Source organism: Plutella xylostella, chromosome 10 (assembly GCF_932276165.1).
Source record: "Plutella xylostella chromosome 10, ilPluXylo3.1, whole genome shotgun sequence".
Classification (NCBI taxonomy): Eukaryota; Metazoa; Arthropoda; class Insecta; order Lepidoptera; family Plutellidae; genus Plutella; species Plutella xylostella.
The window spans coordinates 9,214,863-9,232,206 of record NC_063990.1 but is presented as its reverse complement, the minus strand read 5'-3'; the positions used below and the strand labels follow the sequence as shown (position 1 = coordinate 9,232,206).

At 40.1% G+C, this 17,344-nt stretch overlaps 2 protein-coding genes across 4 annotated transcripts in view; both read left to right on the top strand.

Annotated features, from left to right (window-relative positions):
• The window catches only part of LOC105383690 (serine/threonine-protein kinase NLK), an 89,296-nt gene extending 82,654 nt beyond the window's left edge, over nt 1–6,642 (top strand). The window contains exons 9-10 of one of the 3 annotated variants that reach the window (XM_048623312.1): nt 643–736; nt 2,946–6,642. In XM_048623312.1, coding sequence (XP_048479269.1) covers nt 643–736; nt 2,946–3,000 — 149 coding nt within the window. In that variant the 3' untranslated portion in view covers nt 3,001–6,642. Of the gene's footprint in view, nt 1–642; nt 778–1,663; nt 1,863–2,945 lie in introns of those variants that run through there. The other 2 variants (XM_048623313.1, XM_048623311.1) reach the window with 2 other exon arrangements.
• Nucleotides 6,643–7,274: 632 nt separating this feature from the next.
• LOC105383689 (C-type mannose receptor 2) lies at nt 7,275–10,355 on the top strand. The gene is made up of 5 exons (XM_011553781.3): nt 7,275–7,687; nt 8,205–8,492; nt 8,840–9,010; nt 9,377–9,628; nt 10,169–10,355. The coding sequence occupies exons 1-5, from the start codon at nt 7,648–7,650 to the stop codon at nt 10,339–10,341; spliced, it is 924 nt and encodes a 307-aa protein (XP_011552083.3). The 5' UTR covers nt 7,275–7,647; the 3' UTR covers nt 10,342–10,355.
• Nucleotides 10,356–17,344: the final 6,989 nt, after the last annotated feature.

Below are 17,344 nucleotides of genomic sequence, written 5' to 3'. Positions count from 1 at the left end.
GCCTCGTACAAGAACTTCGCCTCCTCTCAGAATAGAATAGAATAGATGAGGTGAAACAAAATAGAATTGGCGGGCTTATATTGTTCGATGAATTTTGTACGGGTAGAGATAGAGGGATTGAGAAATATTGTGTATATTAGAGAGTGTGAAGGGTGTCAGTGAAATAATAACAGAAAACCCATTTGCCATTAATAAATCTTCAGTTACATAAGTAGCAGCAGGGATGATTTATGTTTTAAATAGCAAATAATAACCCTAAGTTTATATGTTTTATAAAGGTGTACCAATCTGTAAAAAACATTTATTTTACGTTTCAATGTACTGTATTTCTACAATATTCAGGAACCATTGTATAATTTTTTTTTTATGAATAATAAAGACCTTTGAAAATCAAAAAATCAGCAGGGATGAGGGTGGTCTGTCTATGTGTTTTGATAAGTTCCTTGCGGATGAGGTAACTTGAAGAATAGCAAGCCTATGATACCAATAACAAAAGCTATCGGGCCATTTCTGCCTGAGTTATGTTTCTGTAGGCAAGTGGAAATTGTAGCCCAAAACTATTGTGCTATAAATGTCATCATCTTTGATTTCGCTCAGATTGCCTAAAACAAAACAATAATCTACCATCCGCCCAATCCACAGAGGACATCCACAAGTTCATAGCGGAGCAGCTGCAAACATCTCGAGTGCCGCTCTGCATCAACCCTCAGTCGGCCGCGTTCAAGAGTTTCGCAAGGTAAGGCGCCGCCGCACCTCCCGCCAACCAACCGACACTAGGTGATTCTTTGATACGTTAACGTCTGCTAGCGACCACCCGCACCGCTCAGCGTGCTGCCACTTACGGGTTTACACGCTAGATGGGTTAAACATGGGGTTAAAGTGACGATTTTAATGGGGTTTGTTATGGTAAAGAGGGGTTACATAATCTAGCTGAATATGGTTTGATGAAGTGGCAACACGGCTAAAGAGCCACGCCGAAACTCACGCAGTGTGTTGACAACACGGTGCATCCTCCCCCACTTCTAATACAACTTCCTCTAAAATTACTCTCTGTGAAAACCCGGAGCAAAGCGACATTTTAGCGCCCTTTTTGTTTCAGTAGTTAGTTACGCACAATACTAACGTCTCAAGTGTTGTTTTCTCATTTCAGTACGGTCTTTTCGGGGAGTATAAATATGTAACAGTGTTGTCAACATCACAGATTAAAGTTAAATTCAATGAAAGATAATAAAATAGACTAAAGCAATGGTCATCACAACTATAAGTGGCACGGTGCGATATGTTAGCGAGCACCTCTGTGTAACGGTCTCATTGTACATAACACATAACCTACTCAGTGTCTCATCCAAACAAAACATGGTGTAACAGTCCGGTGGTCGCAATAGCCTATGTCGATGTCCCCGCCTAGTGTAGCGTTGTTTCGCTGTAGCATTCGCCTCTACGTGCGGGTCCATTTTGCCAGAACCCGTTCCGTGCATGGGTTTTGACTTGCCGCTTCCGTGCGCTAGTATTTTTCTTCTCACTCACGCACCACACTGTCCTTCACAACATACTATCAACCCTTTTAAACCCGTGGCCCTTCTGCTTCCCGTAGCTGCAGCTTCCAGCACTCTGACCCGAACGTAGTGAATAACATCCTGCTTTTTCTGTGTTTTTGCGACAGCTCTAGACCCAGTTCGAAAGCAAAAGTTTGTTCCCCTTTCAAGACGGCGGCAAAAATTCTACTGCTAACGCCCGTGATTTTTCTGTGCGCCGCGTAGTGCCCAGCGACCCAGTAAGACCCCGCTCTCGCACGCCTAGTCTTGTCTTGTCAGTGGCCGGCTTTGTCTGCGCTCCGGACTCTATGGAATAGCCCTCTTACGAGCCTATGTAAAAAAAAAACAATAATTTTTAACAGTTAAAAATGCTGCCACAGTAACGAACAACATTTAATTGTATTCTTTCCAATAAATAGGTACCTATTAAGGTACTAACGCTGAAGTTTCAGTGGCGTATGCCTCTAAGTGAGCCGTTTTTAGCCGGAGTGCAAATAAATGTTCGCGCCATAGTTTTGTCGAAATTCTCCAGTGACCATGCCAATATATCAAGATATCGTTTAATGCGTTCTTATTAAAATATGAAGAAATAATTATTATTGAAATGTAGAGTTTGCATTACTGAAATAAACCCTAGAGGTTTATTAGTCTCTACAAACTTGATAAATTGGCAGAAGTTCACGTTGTTTCGTATTTTCAAAAGGGTTGATATTCTCTGGTCGCGTGTCTCCGGCGCCGGTTGGGTTGCAGTGCATGCGTAGACTAGACTCCTCTACATTTTACTACATTTTCATTATTTTTGTAGGCCTTTAGACATTTATACTTTACCTTGATCACAGTTTTTATCAGTGTAACACTAGAAATAGTTATTCCAATCGTATATTCTGTGTAATCATTCCACATTCATCAAATACATAATCCATTTGAAAACTTTATTTCTCATAGTATATCTTGTGTTATAAAAGCTGTGATCTTATAGATGTTCGTCGGAGCTAGTAGGTAATGCATGCGTAGATCGCACAGTGCCAGGCACTATGGTTGTGGTGATATTTTGATACCAAGTATACGGTATTTCAGTAGCTACATACAAGTAGAAACTTTTGTGATGCAGTTTGCTATCAGTTCTCTTTTATTATCAGTAGATAACTTTTGAAATCAGATCTTGAAAGTTGCAATTTTTTGCATGTGTTGATAAAAGAGTATCTTTGGTCGCTGGATTTAACTTACCCTTGCATTAATTTTTGTTCAACAATCTTAATCACGTTAAAACATAAAGCCTAAAATAATTAAATACACTTCCATTGAATCCAGCATCCAAAGCGGCGTGGGTGTGGGTTACAAATTTGTTTATTTATTATTTATTGCCAATGGGGCGTCCCACTGACCATGTCCGACACACTAATGTTGCAGCTCCACCGTGGCGCACCCCTCCGAGCTGCCGCCGTCGCCGCACCAGTGGGAATGACGCGAGACCAAGCGCGACAAAAGACGCGCCAGCTAGTTTACCACCTAGCCCACTTACATTTAAGGCTGATTTTTAGTTCCAAAAACACTTGTGCTGCCAAATTTAATACCTAGATGGCGCTGTATGCAACTCTAAATTCCACTAGATGGAGCTGTAAACGGTGGCACAAGTCTTACGTCACATTTGAGTTCCCAACTTGAAGATTCAGTTGTTTTGTTTCAATAACGATCGGTTTGTGATATATTCTCGCTTCGCTTGGCGCGTTTACTCGATTAGGAAATTTAAAACCGCACCATACCTCATTGCGATAATAAGATTAGATTAAAATTCTCGATTGAAGCAAGGCAGCGGGTCTGTGGCGTTACTATTACCAAATATGTTCCGACGATCTCGGATGGAGTCGAAAGCTTGGTCTATTGTGCAAGTGTTGTGCCTACGTCGAAAATACTCCCCAATAGTGCACAGGAGGAATTAGTTTGTATCTTTAGATTCTTATACTTAGTAGATGTAAAGTATCCCTCAGTATTAATTGATTCTCTGTCTGTGCATGTGAATGGGTGACGTGTGGTCCAACACTTGCGCAATAGACCAGCTCAGTACTTTAGTTAGTCGTAGTTGTGGCCAGGTTACAGTATAGTTTAGTTCGTCGGTTCGGAAGTGTTAATATAGCGGTTAAAAGCGAACGGTGTACCTTATTCATGTAGGAAACGGAAGGGAAATATTCCAGGTTTGACAATCATACAACGAAAAGTGACAGTCATCGTTGTACTGTGTACAGTGACTTGTTACATAGATAGATGGTGAAAGAAAGAGATGGATATAGAAATGATTCGACAAAAGCAGGAGTGCAAGTGAATAAGGACATTTGACAAGTCGAAAAGGAGTATTTGATGGGGAATTACGTAATCTTTGTGTATTACTATTTGTTTTACTTTTGACGTAGCTTGTATGTAACAATTATTATACACGTGTCTATGTGATGTTAAGAGTAGTTTAGTTTATGGTGTGCCTGATTGTGTTTCGTACATTGTTAGCAATAATTGTTGCAATATAATTAATTAATATTCACAAGATTTATGTGTAATTTGATACTTTCATTTTATAAGACGGACTTAGACGTTTAGTTTCTGTGTTCTCTATGTAATAATCTATGCGCGGGTCACCGCAGGTGTCGTTTGTGTACTTAATAGCGTATTTTTTATAAAGAAAAAAACGTAATGGCTTTTCTCGGACAAAATTTAATAACTTCGTCAACTTAATTGGTGTTCTAAATTAGTAGTAATGTTTTTGCATATAACCAGGCAAAGTTAGGGATTCTGAGATTGGTAATAGAGAATTCCTGAAGCCATCAAAGAATCTCCAGACACTGGAAACGACACTTGAACTGACCCGCGTTCTTCTCTAACGTATAATATTAAGATAACTCCTAAACACCATTGTACATGTAACATCGACTGAACATTTTTATCTAGTTAGGTTAGTTAGGCATTAGAAAACAACATAGAAATGTAAAAAAAAACGACCCACAGTAAACTTCATACGCTGAAAAAATATATACTTAAGATGATAAAACGAGTAATGTTCACATACTATCAATGCAGTAGTGAGATATTATTATAGTGAATGTTGTAAAATGTAATTAAAATATTTCAAGCATTTATATAGTCGTATCGCGAGAGGATCCAACTGGAGTGAGAAAGTGTGCGTGAATGAAAATTAGTGTTGTGCCGTTAGGACCAAGCATCGACATACCCCATTAGACGACTGTTCTCACAAGACATTACAATGATTTAGTTATTGCAATCAAGATATTATCTAACTGCTAATAGGACGGAGCCATATGCCATCATTTTGGTCAGGTTAACCAGCGTTCAATTATTAATGTATTACCACAAAAATTAAACCTTGTTGAATGCGTCTTTAGTACTAAATTTTACAGATTTATAAGGCGTTTGACAGCCAACTGACAGCGTTGAGCATGTGTCTAAGTTTTGATGGCAATAAACCCTATAATGTATAAAGGCGTCTAATGGGCTATGGTGTTGATATTTTGAATCGTTCGTGTAGACATTATATTCAGATACTAACTCGTCTACGTCACTAGCACTCATAGCATAGGAGAACTCTGTGTGCGTTCAACAAACGTCGTAGCCTTAAAACTAGTTCAAAACTATATGAAAATATAAAAAATAAACTTGTAAATAAATATATAGTATTAATGTTATAGGCCTTAGTCGATTCGATACGTGAGCCGTGGTCGAGCCCACAGATTGTAGTAAAGTTCAAGTCACAAGCTGCAATTTTATGTTGACAAATAACACACTAGTACGATTGAAGTTCTTTCTTGTAAATTAAAAACCTAGTTAGTTAGGTACTCAGTTTCCTCTATAAGATTAGGTATTAAAAGTACCTATTTGATATCATGTTTTTGCATGTAAGAAGATTGATAAAAATTCTTTTAATTTGACATAATTTAGTTTTCGTAATACGGTAAATTTGCAGCTCGTGGCCCCGCGATGGTACAAAGCGCCGGACCGCTAGCAGATACGAAGTGGGCAGCGGTCTCGGCCACACCCACCTTGCCTTAACTCAGATATAGCGACTGTGATCCAGTAGGGTTAGTGACCCTCCCCCCAAACACACCCTGCCCAGGCTCCCAATGTAAATAGACACTATCCGTAAGATTTTCTAATGACATGCTTAAAAATTTCGTAATTTACTCCATCCCGAAAATTGGGACTAGATGTTTGTAAATACTAAATGAATGTAGCGACGCGCTCGGCGTAGACACGGGGACCCTCGTACATGTGGATGGAACACGCTTCTGTACATTAAAGTATTTCCAGACTTTCAGAGATCTCGTATTATTTAAGTTTTAAGTACACGACTGTTCATTTAATACACAAGTGATGTTTTAGTTTAGTGTCACATGTGTGCGTGTCGCTCCATCTTGATGGCCAGTCAACCGCCGCACCGCCCTTATTTTATAATACTTTGCTCACTCTTACGTTCTCAGACGAGTGTTGAGATCTTATCTTAATTTCATGTAAATAGTATTTTTAATTTTAATTCTTAGTTTAGACAAAACTTGTAACGAATTAGACTTTTGCTTGTGTTCTGTATCATCCCACGTTTAACTTAGTATCTCAATTTAACAAAAATGTAAAAAAAAGAATAAGTATGAGTGAATTTCTTTTATTTCTTTGATGACTCCAATTTTACCAGTCTTATTGTAAATATTAGATATTTTTGTGCACTGATAGTCGTTTTAAGTTTACTTTAGTGTTAGGTATTGATATCAAATGGCTGTATCAATCATAATATTTTAACGCCCAAGACACAATATAACAGTTAAGATTTTCGTTTTCACATTTCGACATTGAATTGACATGAGTCAATATTTCCTACGATTAGTTTTAATTTCTAATTTGTGATTTAGTTTCGATACAATGAATGTATGATTAAAAATGAATGTAAATAATATGGAATAGTTGTCTGATGTTTGTGCGGAGTTAGTTGCGTTGTACCTTTATTTGTGAACTGCCAAAAGTGTAATTTTGTAGGCGTATGTAGGTAGGTGCGGGCGCGGGGAGACCCGGGCCCGCGTGTCACGATGTAACAATTAAACTACTGCATAATTCATTGGCCATTTTTATTTCTTTCTTATCCCTTATATACTTAAGTGTTTCTTGCGATAGTTACAAGGAGAGCTGCAGGTCCTGTAGGTTGATTGGTAAGACTCAGTTAACATTTTGATAAGTGTTCGTTATAATAATGTTGTAGCATATTGATTTCCATAATACTGATGTTCTTCCTAGTAACTATCTGATAGCAACACATCAAATTTTCATCAACAGCAAATTTTTGTCAATCCTAACTAATATTATAAATGCGAAAGTAACTGTGTCTGTCTGTCTGTCTGTTACTCTTTCACGCCAAAACTACTGAACTGATTTGAATGAAATTTGGTATACATATGGTCAACACCCTGAGAAAGAACATAGGCTACTTTTTATCCCGAAATTCCCACGGGAAAACTTTTTAAGGCGAAGCGAAGCTTGGGGGAACAGCTAGTTTTTAATAAAACTACCGGTGGAAATATTATTATTAGGTATCAATCAAGGGTCAAACGACGCTAAATTTTCAACAGAAACCAGTGCCAACACCAAAAATAGTTTATTAGGGCATATACTAATATAGGTACTAATATTAGTCTATTTCATTGTAATGTGTGTTCTACTACTGACTTATTCATTTAGGACTAGTATCAAAAACATATCTGCCATATTTTACCCGTTGCAAAGTTAGCGTTGAAAATGAGCACTAATGACAGACATTAACTTATACTGAGCTGGAGATAGCTAGTAGGTATAAGATGAGTTTTACTTAACTGGTTATCGGGTGGGTTAGTTTCCCTAATTGATAGATAATATTTTAGGCTCTATAAGCATGACTTAGTACTTATGATACGACAGAGGTGAGAGAGTAAATAAGTTACTGACACTAATTTATAATATTATTTACAGTAAAATAGATAAGTTATTAATTATTGTTTTATAAATAAAGTCAGTGTTCTCGACCCTTGAGTCGAGACTAGACCTATATCTGGGACCTAACTAGTGCAAGAGAAAATACTGTGTTCACATAATGATAAGACATTCAATACTGTTCCTATGGATGATATTAGGTAGGACATTATTTTATAATTTATTTACTCGTTTAGTACGTCAGTAAACTTTACTTGTTAAAGCAAGCACCGATAACTATGGGGATAGGTAAGTGGTTTTCCTGTTTCATTGTTATGAGAAGATCAAAACAATTCAGATTAAATTAGTTTGTTTTTTCTACTCCTTATTTCCCTTTGTAATAATATGATTTGTGTTAATATTACATTTTATCCTTATTATATTTTGGTAAGTGTCTATGCTTAGATACAGGGATCTAGGTAACTAGGTAAGTACCTACTCAGCTATTTACCATTTTAGATTAGGTACCTAGATTATACCTAAGTAGTAGACTACCTAGGCACTTATTTTATACTAAGTACACCATCATCGTCATCAACTTAATAATTTTCTGCTGAACAAAGGCATCTCCGAAGGAGCGCCACAACAAGACAACACGTCCTACTGCCTTATCTACCCTTTTTAGTTACCTATTTGGTTTGAATAAATACTTAATTAGGTTGAATAAATCCATTCCAGCCGCATCTTCCCTCACTGCTCCTAGCCGAAGCAAGCAATACCGCAAAGACTACATTTACAACAAAAAGACGGATGCGTTTTACAAACTACACATCGAGACGGTGGCTCGGCACCGCGCTCGCACTATGTGCACTTACGAGGGGGCCAAGCTGATGGTCCCCGAGTCTGCCAAGGACATCGCCCAACTGCATATGCTGCTGAAGGACTACCCGGACATAGGCCCTTATGTGTGGATCGAGGACGACGGGAAGTCGCATGAGTCGGCCGAGGAGCAGCCTTTGATTAATTGTAAGTTTGCCTGTCGATAGTTTTGGGAATATGTAGGTGGGTATAGGGATTTCTTCTAATGACCTGTTTGTGAAGTCCTGGACTGGATAGATAATGGAGAAGTAGATTTAAATATACTGACAAGAAATATACCTACAAGAGTATAGCTACCGACATCTCATAGCAACATCAGAGTTCAATCGTATCTTACGTAATAAACATAAACATAAATCTTGAAATTGCTTGATTATCTAGGAGTACTGATTTAACTAATTCACCCCGTAATCATCTCCTCATCACCATGCATTGACACTCTACGTAGCACAAACAACTAACAGCCTGAAAACCTTCTTACATGATAATTCCAGTGGAGTCCCCCGAAGGCACGGACCCCCCAGGGTTCACTATCAGCCACTGCGACGTGGTGACGCGGCGCGGGCTCGTGGAGTCCCTGCCCTGCACCGCACTGCTGCCCTTCGTATGTAAGGTGGACGCTGAGGAAGCACCGTATGACCCTGTTTGTGATGTTTATGGGAAAGGTTGGTGGTTTAAGTCTGTGTTTGCTAAAACGCTAGTAACAAAAAATTGACAATAATTTGCCTATAATCAAAGGTCTAATCTATCGTCAGAAACCATACAGGATATATAAGCTTACTTACTAAGACATTAACATTTATTTAGGGACCAAGTTATGCCCAGCGAACGGCTTTTAATAAGTAGGTAATTAATTACATACCTTATCATCATCACAACCTATCACGTCCCTAACGGCTGGCGCGGGTCCCTTACAATGAAGGAAGGGTTTTGATAACATACTAGTCAAATCAATACCATCCTCTTTCTCCATACACAAAAAAAACTACCTAAAACAATTGACATTGCTAAATGCTTCTATAACCTTCCAGAATACATCTACAACGCGACGCTAGGCAGCTGCTACAGGGTGTCAAAGATCGCGATGACCTGGTCCCAGGGCTACAGCGAGTGCCGCGGCGACGGCGCGCATCTCCTGATCCTCAACTCCAGAGAAGAAGACCAGGCCGTCATGGACCTGCTGAGGAGGTCCTTCCCAGAGAACGCGCGGGTACACTGGTTCTACTTCGTCGGATTCAGAGCCCATGCTGAGAATGGCACGAGGGTGTTCCGGACTGTTTTTAGTGAGTGTGTTTTGTTTGCTGATATTTAAATAGGTAGGTACGTAGGCAGGTATATTATGTACACTTACATGGATTTTTATACAATTTGCCTGCACGCACAACATTGGCGCAAATTAGTTCTCAGGTGGAGATCACTAACTAGAGTGAGAGAGGAGAACTAAGAAACGTCTAGTGTGGGACTAACATCAGGCCATGTAGAACGGGGCGCTATTAAGACGTGACAAAAGTTCTCCGTCGCGCTTGCTCTTGAGGCTGCGCGATGTGAGTGAGCGCGATGCAAAACTCTTGTCACGTCTTAAATGCGCCCCGTAGTAGCCCTTCAGGTCGCTAGAACGATATAACTGGTTGGAATAAGGATATAGAACAAGGACATACATACTACTATGGCCCTTCTTGACAAGGCTTAATTATGTCAAGCAGTAGACACTTATTTTTTACTACTTACGTTTTTAAATTTTCTACAAATCCTACCGTAGCTTTGCGTATGCTTTGTACACAGCGCCACTAGCCGTAATTACCCAGTTTCCCCTTCATCTCCAGACCAGACCCTAGAGCAAGCAGGCTTCAGCTCCTGGTCCCCCGGCGAGCCGAACAACTACCAGGGGACTGAGGACTGCGGCTCCCTGTTCAAGAACAACGGCAAGTTCAATGACGTGAATTGCGCGCACCAGTACGGCGTCATCTGTGAGAAGGAAATAGGGAAGAGAGACTGATTAATAAGGGTAGTTAGTAGGTAATTTTGCTTTAGAGGTAAGTATATATTATCATTTGAATAGGATTCAAGCAATATTCTACTAGTTAAAATCAATCCTGTTTTTTTTAAATATAATATTTTTTTGGAAGAATTACGTCTTTTATTTCATTTAGGGCTGATTTTTCAATAGTCAGATAAGCGTTATCTGAAGAATAAAATTGTTGCTGTCATTGTCTGATACAATCATTCAGATGTGACAGCAACAATTTTATTCCTCAGATAACACTTATCTGAATATTGAAAAATCAACACATTTCGTATTTGAAATACCCTAGATTGGTAAGCTTGACAAGGTTTATTCCAATTTGAGTTCAAGGATATCGGAAATCCTAAACTACAGTCTGACTTTTCAGTTCCTTTCGTTTTATGGCGAAAAGGTTCGATCTTGTACGTAATTAATTACTTAGTATAATTATCATTATTACTTACTACAAATCATCAGTCGGCGATTCAGCTCACCCGTAAATAAATGGCAGAAACAATTGAAGCCTGAGATTGGAAACAGTTTTAATAGCGACCTCTACCATGATGGACGACGACATAAACATGGAAAAAAGCTAATAATTCGCCGACATTCGGACGTGATGGAACTGTGTTGACAACTTAATTGTCCAAATAAATCATTCGAGATTGTACCTCGGGAACATCAGAATAAGTAGAAGGCCTCATCGCTTCTATAGAGTATAGCAGCGAACGGCATCGGTGTTTGTAGGAGAATCATACCTATTGTGGCACTCGACAAGAAATTAAGACATTTCCCTTATTTCTGTTCCACTGAAAACTTTCATTCTTGAAAACCTCAAATGAAACTGTCTGAAATGGCTTTCCGCGAACGATTAATTCTCCTTTCAGAAATATCGCGAGTCGACACTCGCACAAATAAGTTTTGAACAGAATTCTATTAGTGTGCCGTTCTTCACGTTCAATTCATACCACATTCTTCGGTTTCCAAGAATTCCAACATATTATGTGGAGATATTTATGAGATCTAATATATAAGTAAATAAGTAGGTACTTAATCTATTTATGTACTGAAATAATTTATGATATAATTCCTCGAAGAACTACATAAGTCCTACCTAGTTACCTATGCACAATATTCTTAAATCTGCAAGTTGAAGTTGTAGAGGGCTTGTCATATCTGCTGAAAACTGGAGATAACTGCTGTTTCAGACCAATTTGGAGTAGTCCTCAAACATACAAACGATTCGTTGCGTGGGACGCCCTCCAGCCCGCTGCACCGACGATGTTAGTCAGGTAGTCTGTGATATATTTATAATGTAGATAGGTTCTATGCTAGTGATTATTACCTATCTATCATTTCAAAAATCCTAAGGCCCAGATAAATAGTCGTTGCTTAGCACTTGCTCAAACTAATGCTTAGCCAAGTACGACTTCACCTGAACTTAGTCGAGTTGCAATGAGTCTCTAAAATAGACACTACTTAGCGTTTGCTCGGCTAAGTCACTGTCTTAGAACCTGTTATGTCAAATCTGCGTCAAATATATATTTATTTATCTGTGGTCATGGTTTCATTCCGTAGTTTTTTAGCAAATTTGGTATAAATGTGGTCTGTGGATAGCCTGAGAGCTTAGAATAATAATTTCCTGAGAGTGTGTCAGATGTGACAATAGACAAAATTGTATGTATGCTAAGCAAGGGCCAAGTCTTGACAAATGTGAACTCGAACTCGGCTAAGTCAGAGTGCGAACTTACTGGCATAGTCTGTGCTCAAGTAGTGTCTATTTTAGTGAATTCGTGTTCTTAGCATGTGCTTAAGCTAAGACTCCGTCTTAGTTTCGTCTATTTATCTTGGCCTAAGACTCCGTCAAAAAAATATACGGGTTTAATACAAGTAAATATTCACACTTTTTTATATACTGAAAAAGTACATATTTATTCCGCCTATGCGGGTTTTTACTTCAGATACATCAGTGTAGTTTGCAAAATGAGGTGTTTTGTATTATTGGGTTTTATTTTCAGCATTGTTTCTTCAGCTTCTGTAACGGATTACAAGAAGTATGCGAATTACAAAGTTTACACTGTGAGCGGAGACGAAGTGGCATTAAAAGATTTTAAGGTTTATGTCGAAAGATTTGATGTAAGTACCTAAATACGTAACTCGAATGTAACTTTTCTCGTACTTTAGAGGTATTACATGATACCTAATTATACATATTTACTTAGGCATGTGCTACATGACACATGTAGATGTGCAGGTTTCAGCAAATTGTTTTCCTTCACTATTATGAGTGATGTTGTACCTATTTTACATTATACATAAATTGGAAAGAACTAGTAAACATTTCACGGGAAGTCTCTGTCTGTCTGGCGCTTACCCCTACTCAGCTACAACAGCATCTCTATATTACTTTTTTTGAAGTACAAAGGTAAATAATTTAAATTATATAATATACAGGGTGTGCCTCGCGATGCTCAGATGCTGACCGGCGCCCACCGCCGGGGTCTGCTGGTGATGGTGGCGCCCGCGCTCGAGCCCGCATTCCTCGCCGCCGTCTCCGAGAGGCACCTCACCACCACTCTCATCAATGAGTACTTCTCCAAGTAAGTTAATACGCAAACTTAATACTACAGGACCGCTGTAAAATAAAAATGATAATTTCATCCGATAGGGGTCAGGTTTCTTTGGTCCAGACTGTATCAGCTATGAGTTCTGTAATACTGTAATATTTCTACGCTAGACGAAGACGAGAGCGAAAGATGTCATCGGATGAGGTCCAAAGGTAATTAATATGGAATCACTAAATAAGTACAAATAGGTAATTCAGTGAGTAGTCCCATCGTCTATTGGAATTAAGTGAGTAGGTATTAGCAAAAACTTCCATACGTGAGACCTAACCTAACCTTTGGATCTCATCCGTCTCTATCTTTACTGTACTTAATAGCAGTAGTCCATTAAAATTCACCGGTTTTATACGCAGGTACATTTTAGAGAAACGTAAGAGCAACATGGAGAAGCCCCGTCGTGGAGGCTTGAGGAGTCACTTCCTGGCGCGCATATCAACTTCATAAATATTTACATTTCATTTTTGTTTCACTACTTTTGCTGAATAAAAAAACTACTTAAAATTACTGTTAAGTATGTCCAAGAATGACCCCTTGAGTCCCCCTACCCCTTTCCGATTAGGTACTATCACTTTTGCAACACCTACGCAGTAACTACCTACTAAATAAGTAAGTACTTAATAAATAAAACTCGATGTTGAGCAAAACGTTATTGAAGAAATATACCTAGTAATGTTTGTTACACAATGGATTTATTTTTGTATTTTCTCCATTACTTTGGGCAACAATGGGACCAACAGTTCAATACACTGACTTTACTACACAGTTAAATGGTCCGAAATCCTACAAAGACTACAAAGTGTTTGGCTGACGTGACATCTGTTATCGGAGTTAAAGAATCTCGAACTCATACGAGGGCATTAACCCGGCTGCAGGGAGAACAGAGCCACCTTCTCTGCTCTCCACTGCAGTAATTCCTGTTCGACGCGTCCTAGTCGCGGGGGTGGGCACCCCACATCTTAGTAGGCCGAGGTGTGTGGGTGGCTGAGTTCGACAGGGACCCAGTTCCACGGGGTATAACGTGGACCTCAGCGGCTGCGAAGGCGTAGATGGGAATCATCGATACGACGGAACAGACTGAAGAGGTAGAACCCAGTGATGAGCTGCCTTCACATATTGAAGCCACAGGTTACGCTGGAGCTACATCGCTGGGCAGGGCGATGCAGAAGGGCTGGCGGCGGAAGAGACCTCGGTCCAACGGCGGCACCCACAGCTCTCCACGAGAGTTACTGTCTTGGCGTCAGGTGGCAACCGGCCGTAAAAGAAAACTTGCCAAACAAACCTTCTCCTCGTTACCAAATATGAAAGTACAAAATAAGAAAGATATGTCTAATGCTAGGGCGTCCCCCGGAAGCGACGGTGGATCGAATAGAGTGATTAATGCGATTAAACCTGCTAGGGCGTCCCCCCAAAGCGACGAACGTACTGACAAAGGCAAATATAAGCTGACGACACAACTTAGATTAGCCACATGGAACGTGGGCTCTCTCACTAGCAGAACCCAGGAACTTAGCGATACTTTGAAGAATAGGGAGGTAAACGCATGCTGCCTTCAGGAAACCAGATGGGGCGGCTCCAAGTCGAGAGACATTGGACAAGGATATCAACTGATATACCATGGCACTTCCAATAAACGAAAAGCTAGTGGAAAGTCGTCTCAGGTGGTATGGTCACGTAATGAGACGGAGCGATGACTACACCGTGCATCGAGCCCTGTCCATCCCCGAGAAGAAGAAAGGCAGAGGTCGCCCCCCAGCCACGTGGTTATCCACCATAAAACGCGACTTGAAGAAGTCCCATTTGGATGTAGATACCCAGACAACCCAGGATAGAACATCCTGGCGCCGAGTAACGAGGAGAGCCGACCCCAAATAATGGGAAGAGGCAAAGAAAAAGAAGAAGAGTAATACTTTTTTTTCTCGTTTTTCCTAAAGTCGTGCAGTATTCATCGTATAAGTATGATTTTTTTCTGATTAACGTATTTTTTTACAAAATACCCTTCCTTTTCGCGACGTTCTCATAGATATATCTTAACTATGCTTAGCTTATTGGGCTTCGATCGGTTTTGTAACTTCGGATAGGTTATTTTGATGGACATAATACCCCTTTGGCTTCCAGGTAGCCCTGGCAACGAGTGGGTTAGCCCAGCTACAACCACTTATTTCATCAACCAGCTATTGTCCAGTCAAGACCCTAACATAAAGTTATTAAAGGGATATATTTTGATGGGCACGTCTTTCCCCTTATTAGTCCAGATGGATACCATTACAGTTTCGTAACCGTATGTAAAATACATAATTATCATCCTCACTGACGCCGGACCAATCAGCATGCACAATTAATTGTATGAATGATGTATTTGCACAGTCGATGCGGTATTCTATGGTATTTAACTAAGTACGGTCAGCTGCATAAGTAGCTATACACTTTTGTACCTTGTCAAACTACCTACATAAGCAACTGTCAATGTTTGAATAGGCAGTCTGTGAGTTTGACAAGGTACAAATGTGTACAGCTACTTATGCAGCTGACTGTACCTGGGTGATGTCAGACTTGCACTTGAAAACTCCCATGGTGAACGAAACATGAAAAAACCGTTTAAAATATGGAAGAAAGCTTGCATAGCACAATAATATTATGTACATTTTGCAAAGTTAGTAGCACATTTCATTCACTTTTAATTCAATTTAGTGCAAAATTTCCCTGCAGAAATGTTTACAGAATCCCTAGATCTCTTCGTCGGGCCTTTGAATCTTTACAATGATTACGCTAGGTAGTAATATAATATGGGATACCTATTCTATCCCAGGACCCTACTCTATCTTCACAATACCCCTCTGTGAACCAGAAAATCTCCTTTACTCGAATCTTACTTCTGTGACTTTGAATCGGCTGCATAGATTACATTATAGGAATGAAAATGTACTTAGATAATAAATGTTATGTATTCTTGTACTTTTATTTTGGGGTACAGGATACATAATGTTGCAAAAAAGGGTAAGGATATAATAAACTGAAAGGGTAAGACCCCGGGAAGACTTTGAAAACTAATTTTATTCTACGACTTTCTAAATTAACGTAATTTAAAAGTGGTACAGTGTCACAAACTTATCTGTTCCTGTGACAACTCACGTAAATGTGTAATATTTTTTCATTCTATAAGATTTTAAGTTTGCCGGTAGTGGTAATTCGCTCTTGTGGTTTCAATAAACCATCTAATCTATATCAATATATCACTCACTCACTCTCGATGGCTCGTTGACCCGAAGTGGATCTTGGCCTCCGCTACCAAAAGACGCCACTTCTCTCTGTTCTGCGCAAGTTCTCGCCAGTTGTCCGCTTTGAGCTCGCGCAGATCCTTCTCCACCTCATCTCTCCAGCGATACTTGGGGCGACCGACTGGCCTACGCCCAACGGGTCGCGCTTCGTATGCCATCCTAGCCGCCCGATCCTCTCCCATTCTTTCTACGTGCCCGAGCCAGCGGAGTCTTGCAGCTTTAGTCTCTCCAATTATGTTGGGCTCGGCCATTAGGTTTTCGAGTTCAGCATTTCTACGGATCCTCCAGGTGCCATCATCGCGTTTCGTGGGGCCAAAGAGCTTACGTAAGATTTTACGCTCTGTGACCAGGAGTTTATTCTCTTCACTTTGAGTCAACGTCCAAACTTCGCACCCGTACATAAGGATTGGCCTTACGACTGTTTTATAGATGCGCAGTTTTGTAGTTCTTGATAGAAGTTTGGACGTGAGTACTTTGTGGAGGGCAGCCGAGCATCTCAGCGCATTTTGGACCCTAACCTCGATCTCTCCTTCTCGGGTATTGGCATCCGTTATTGTACACCCTAGGTACTTAAACCTTGCGATACCCTTGTAGGTCGTGTTTCCTACTTGGAGGTCTTTTCTTGGGTTGTTTGGGTCGTTGCGTCTTGTCATGTGGAGATACTCTGTCTTCTCCTGGCTTATTCTAAGCCCCACTTTGGTCGCCTCCTCTTCAAGGACTTGTGCCATCTTTACCACCTCTTCCTCAGTCTGACCGATTAGGGCAAGGTCATCAGCGTAGCCAATTACCTTGTGCTGTCCTCCTAGTGGGATGCCCACATCTAGCGCCAGTACTCTTTGGATGGTATGTTCGAGTACTAGGTTGAACAGCACGGGTGACAGCGCATCTCCTTGTTTCAGCCCAGTAATTACCTCGAACTCGTCCGTCAGTTCGTTGCCCACTTTCACCCGCATCTTGCTCTTTCTCGTAGCCACTTCGATCATTTGGACTAGTTTCTCAGGAATTCCATAATTCCTAAGGATGGTGTACAATGCCTTTTTATCAATACTGTCGTATGCCTTGGTGAAATCTACGAAAAGCGAGTGAATATCCTTTGCG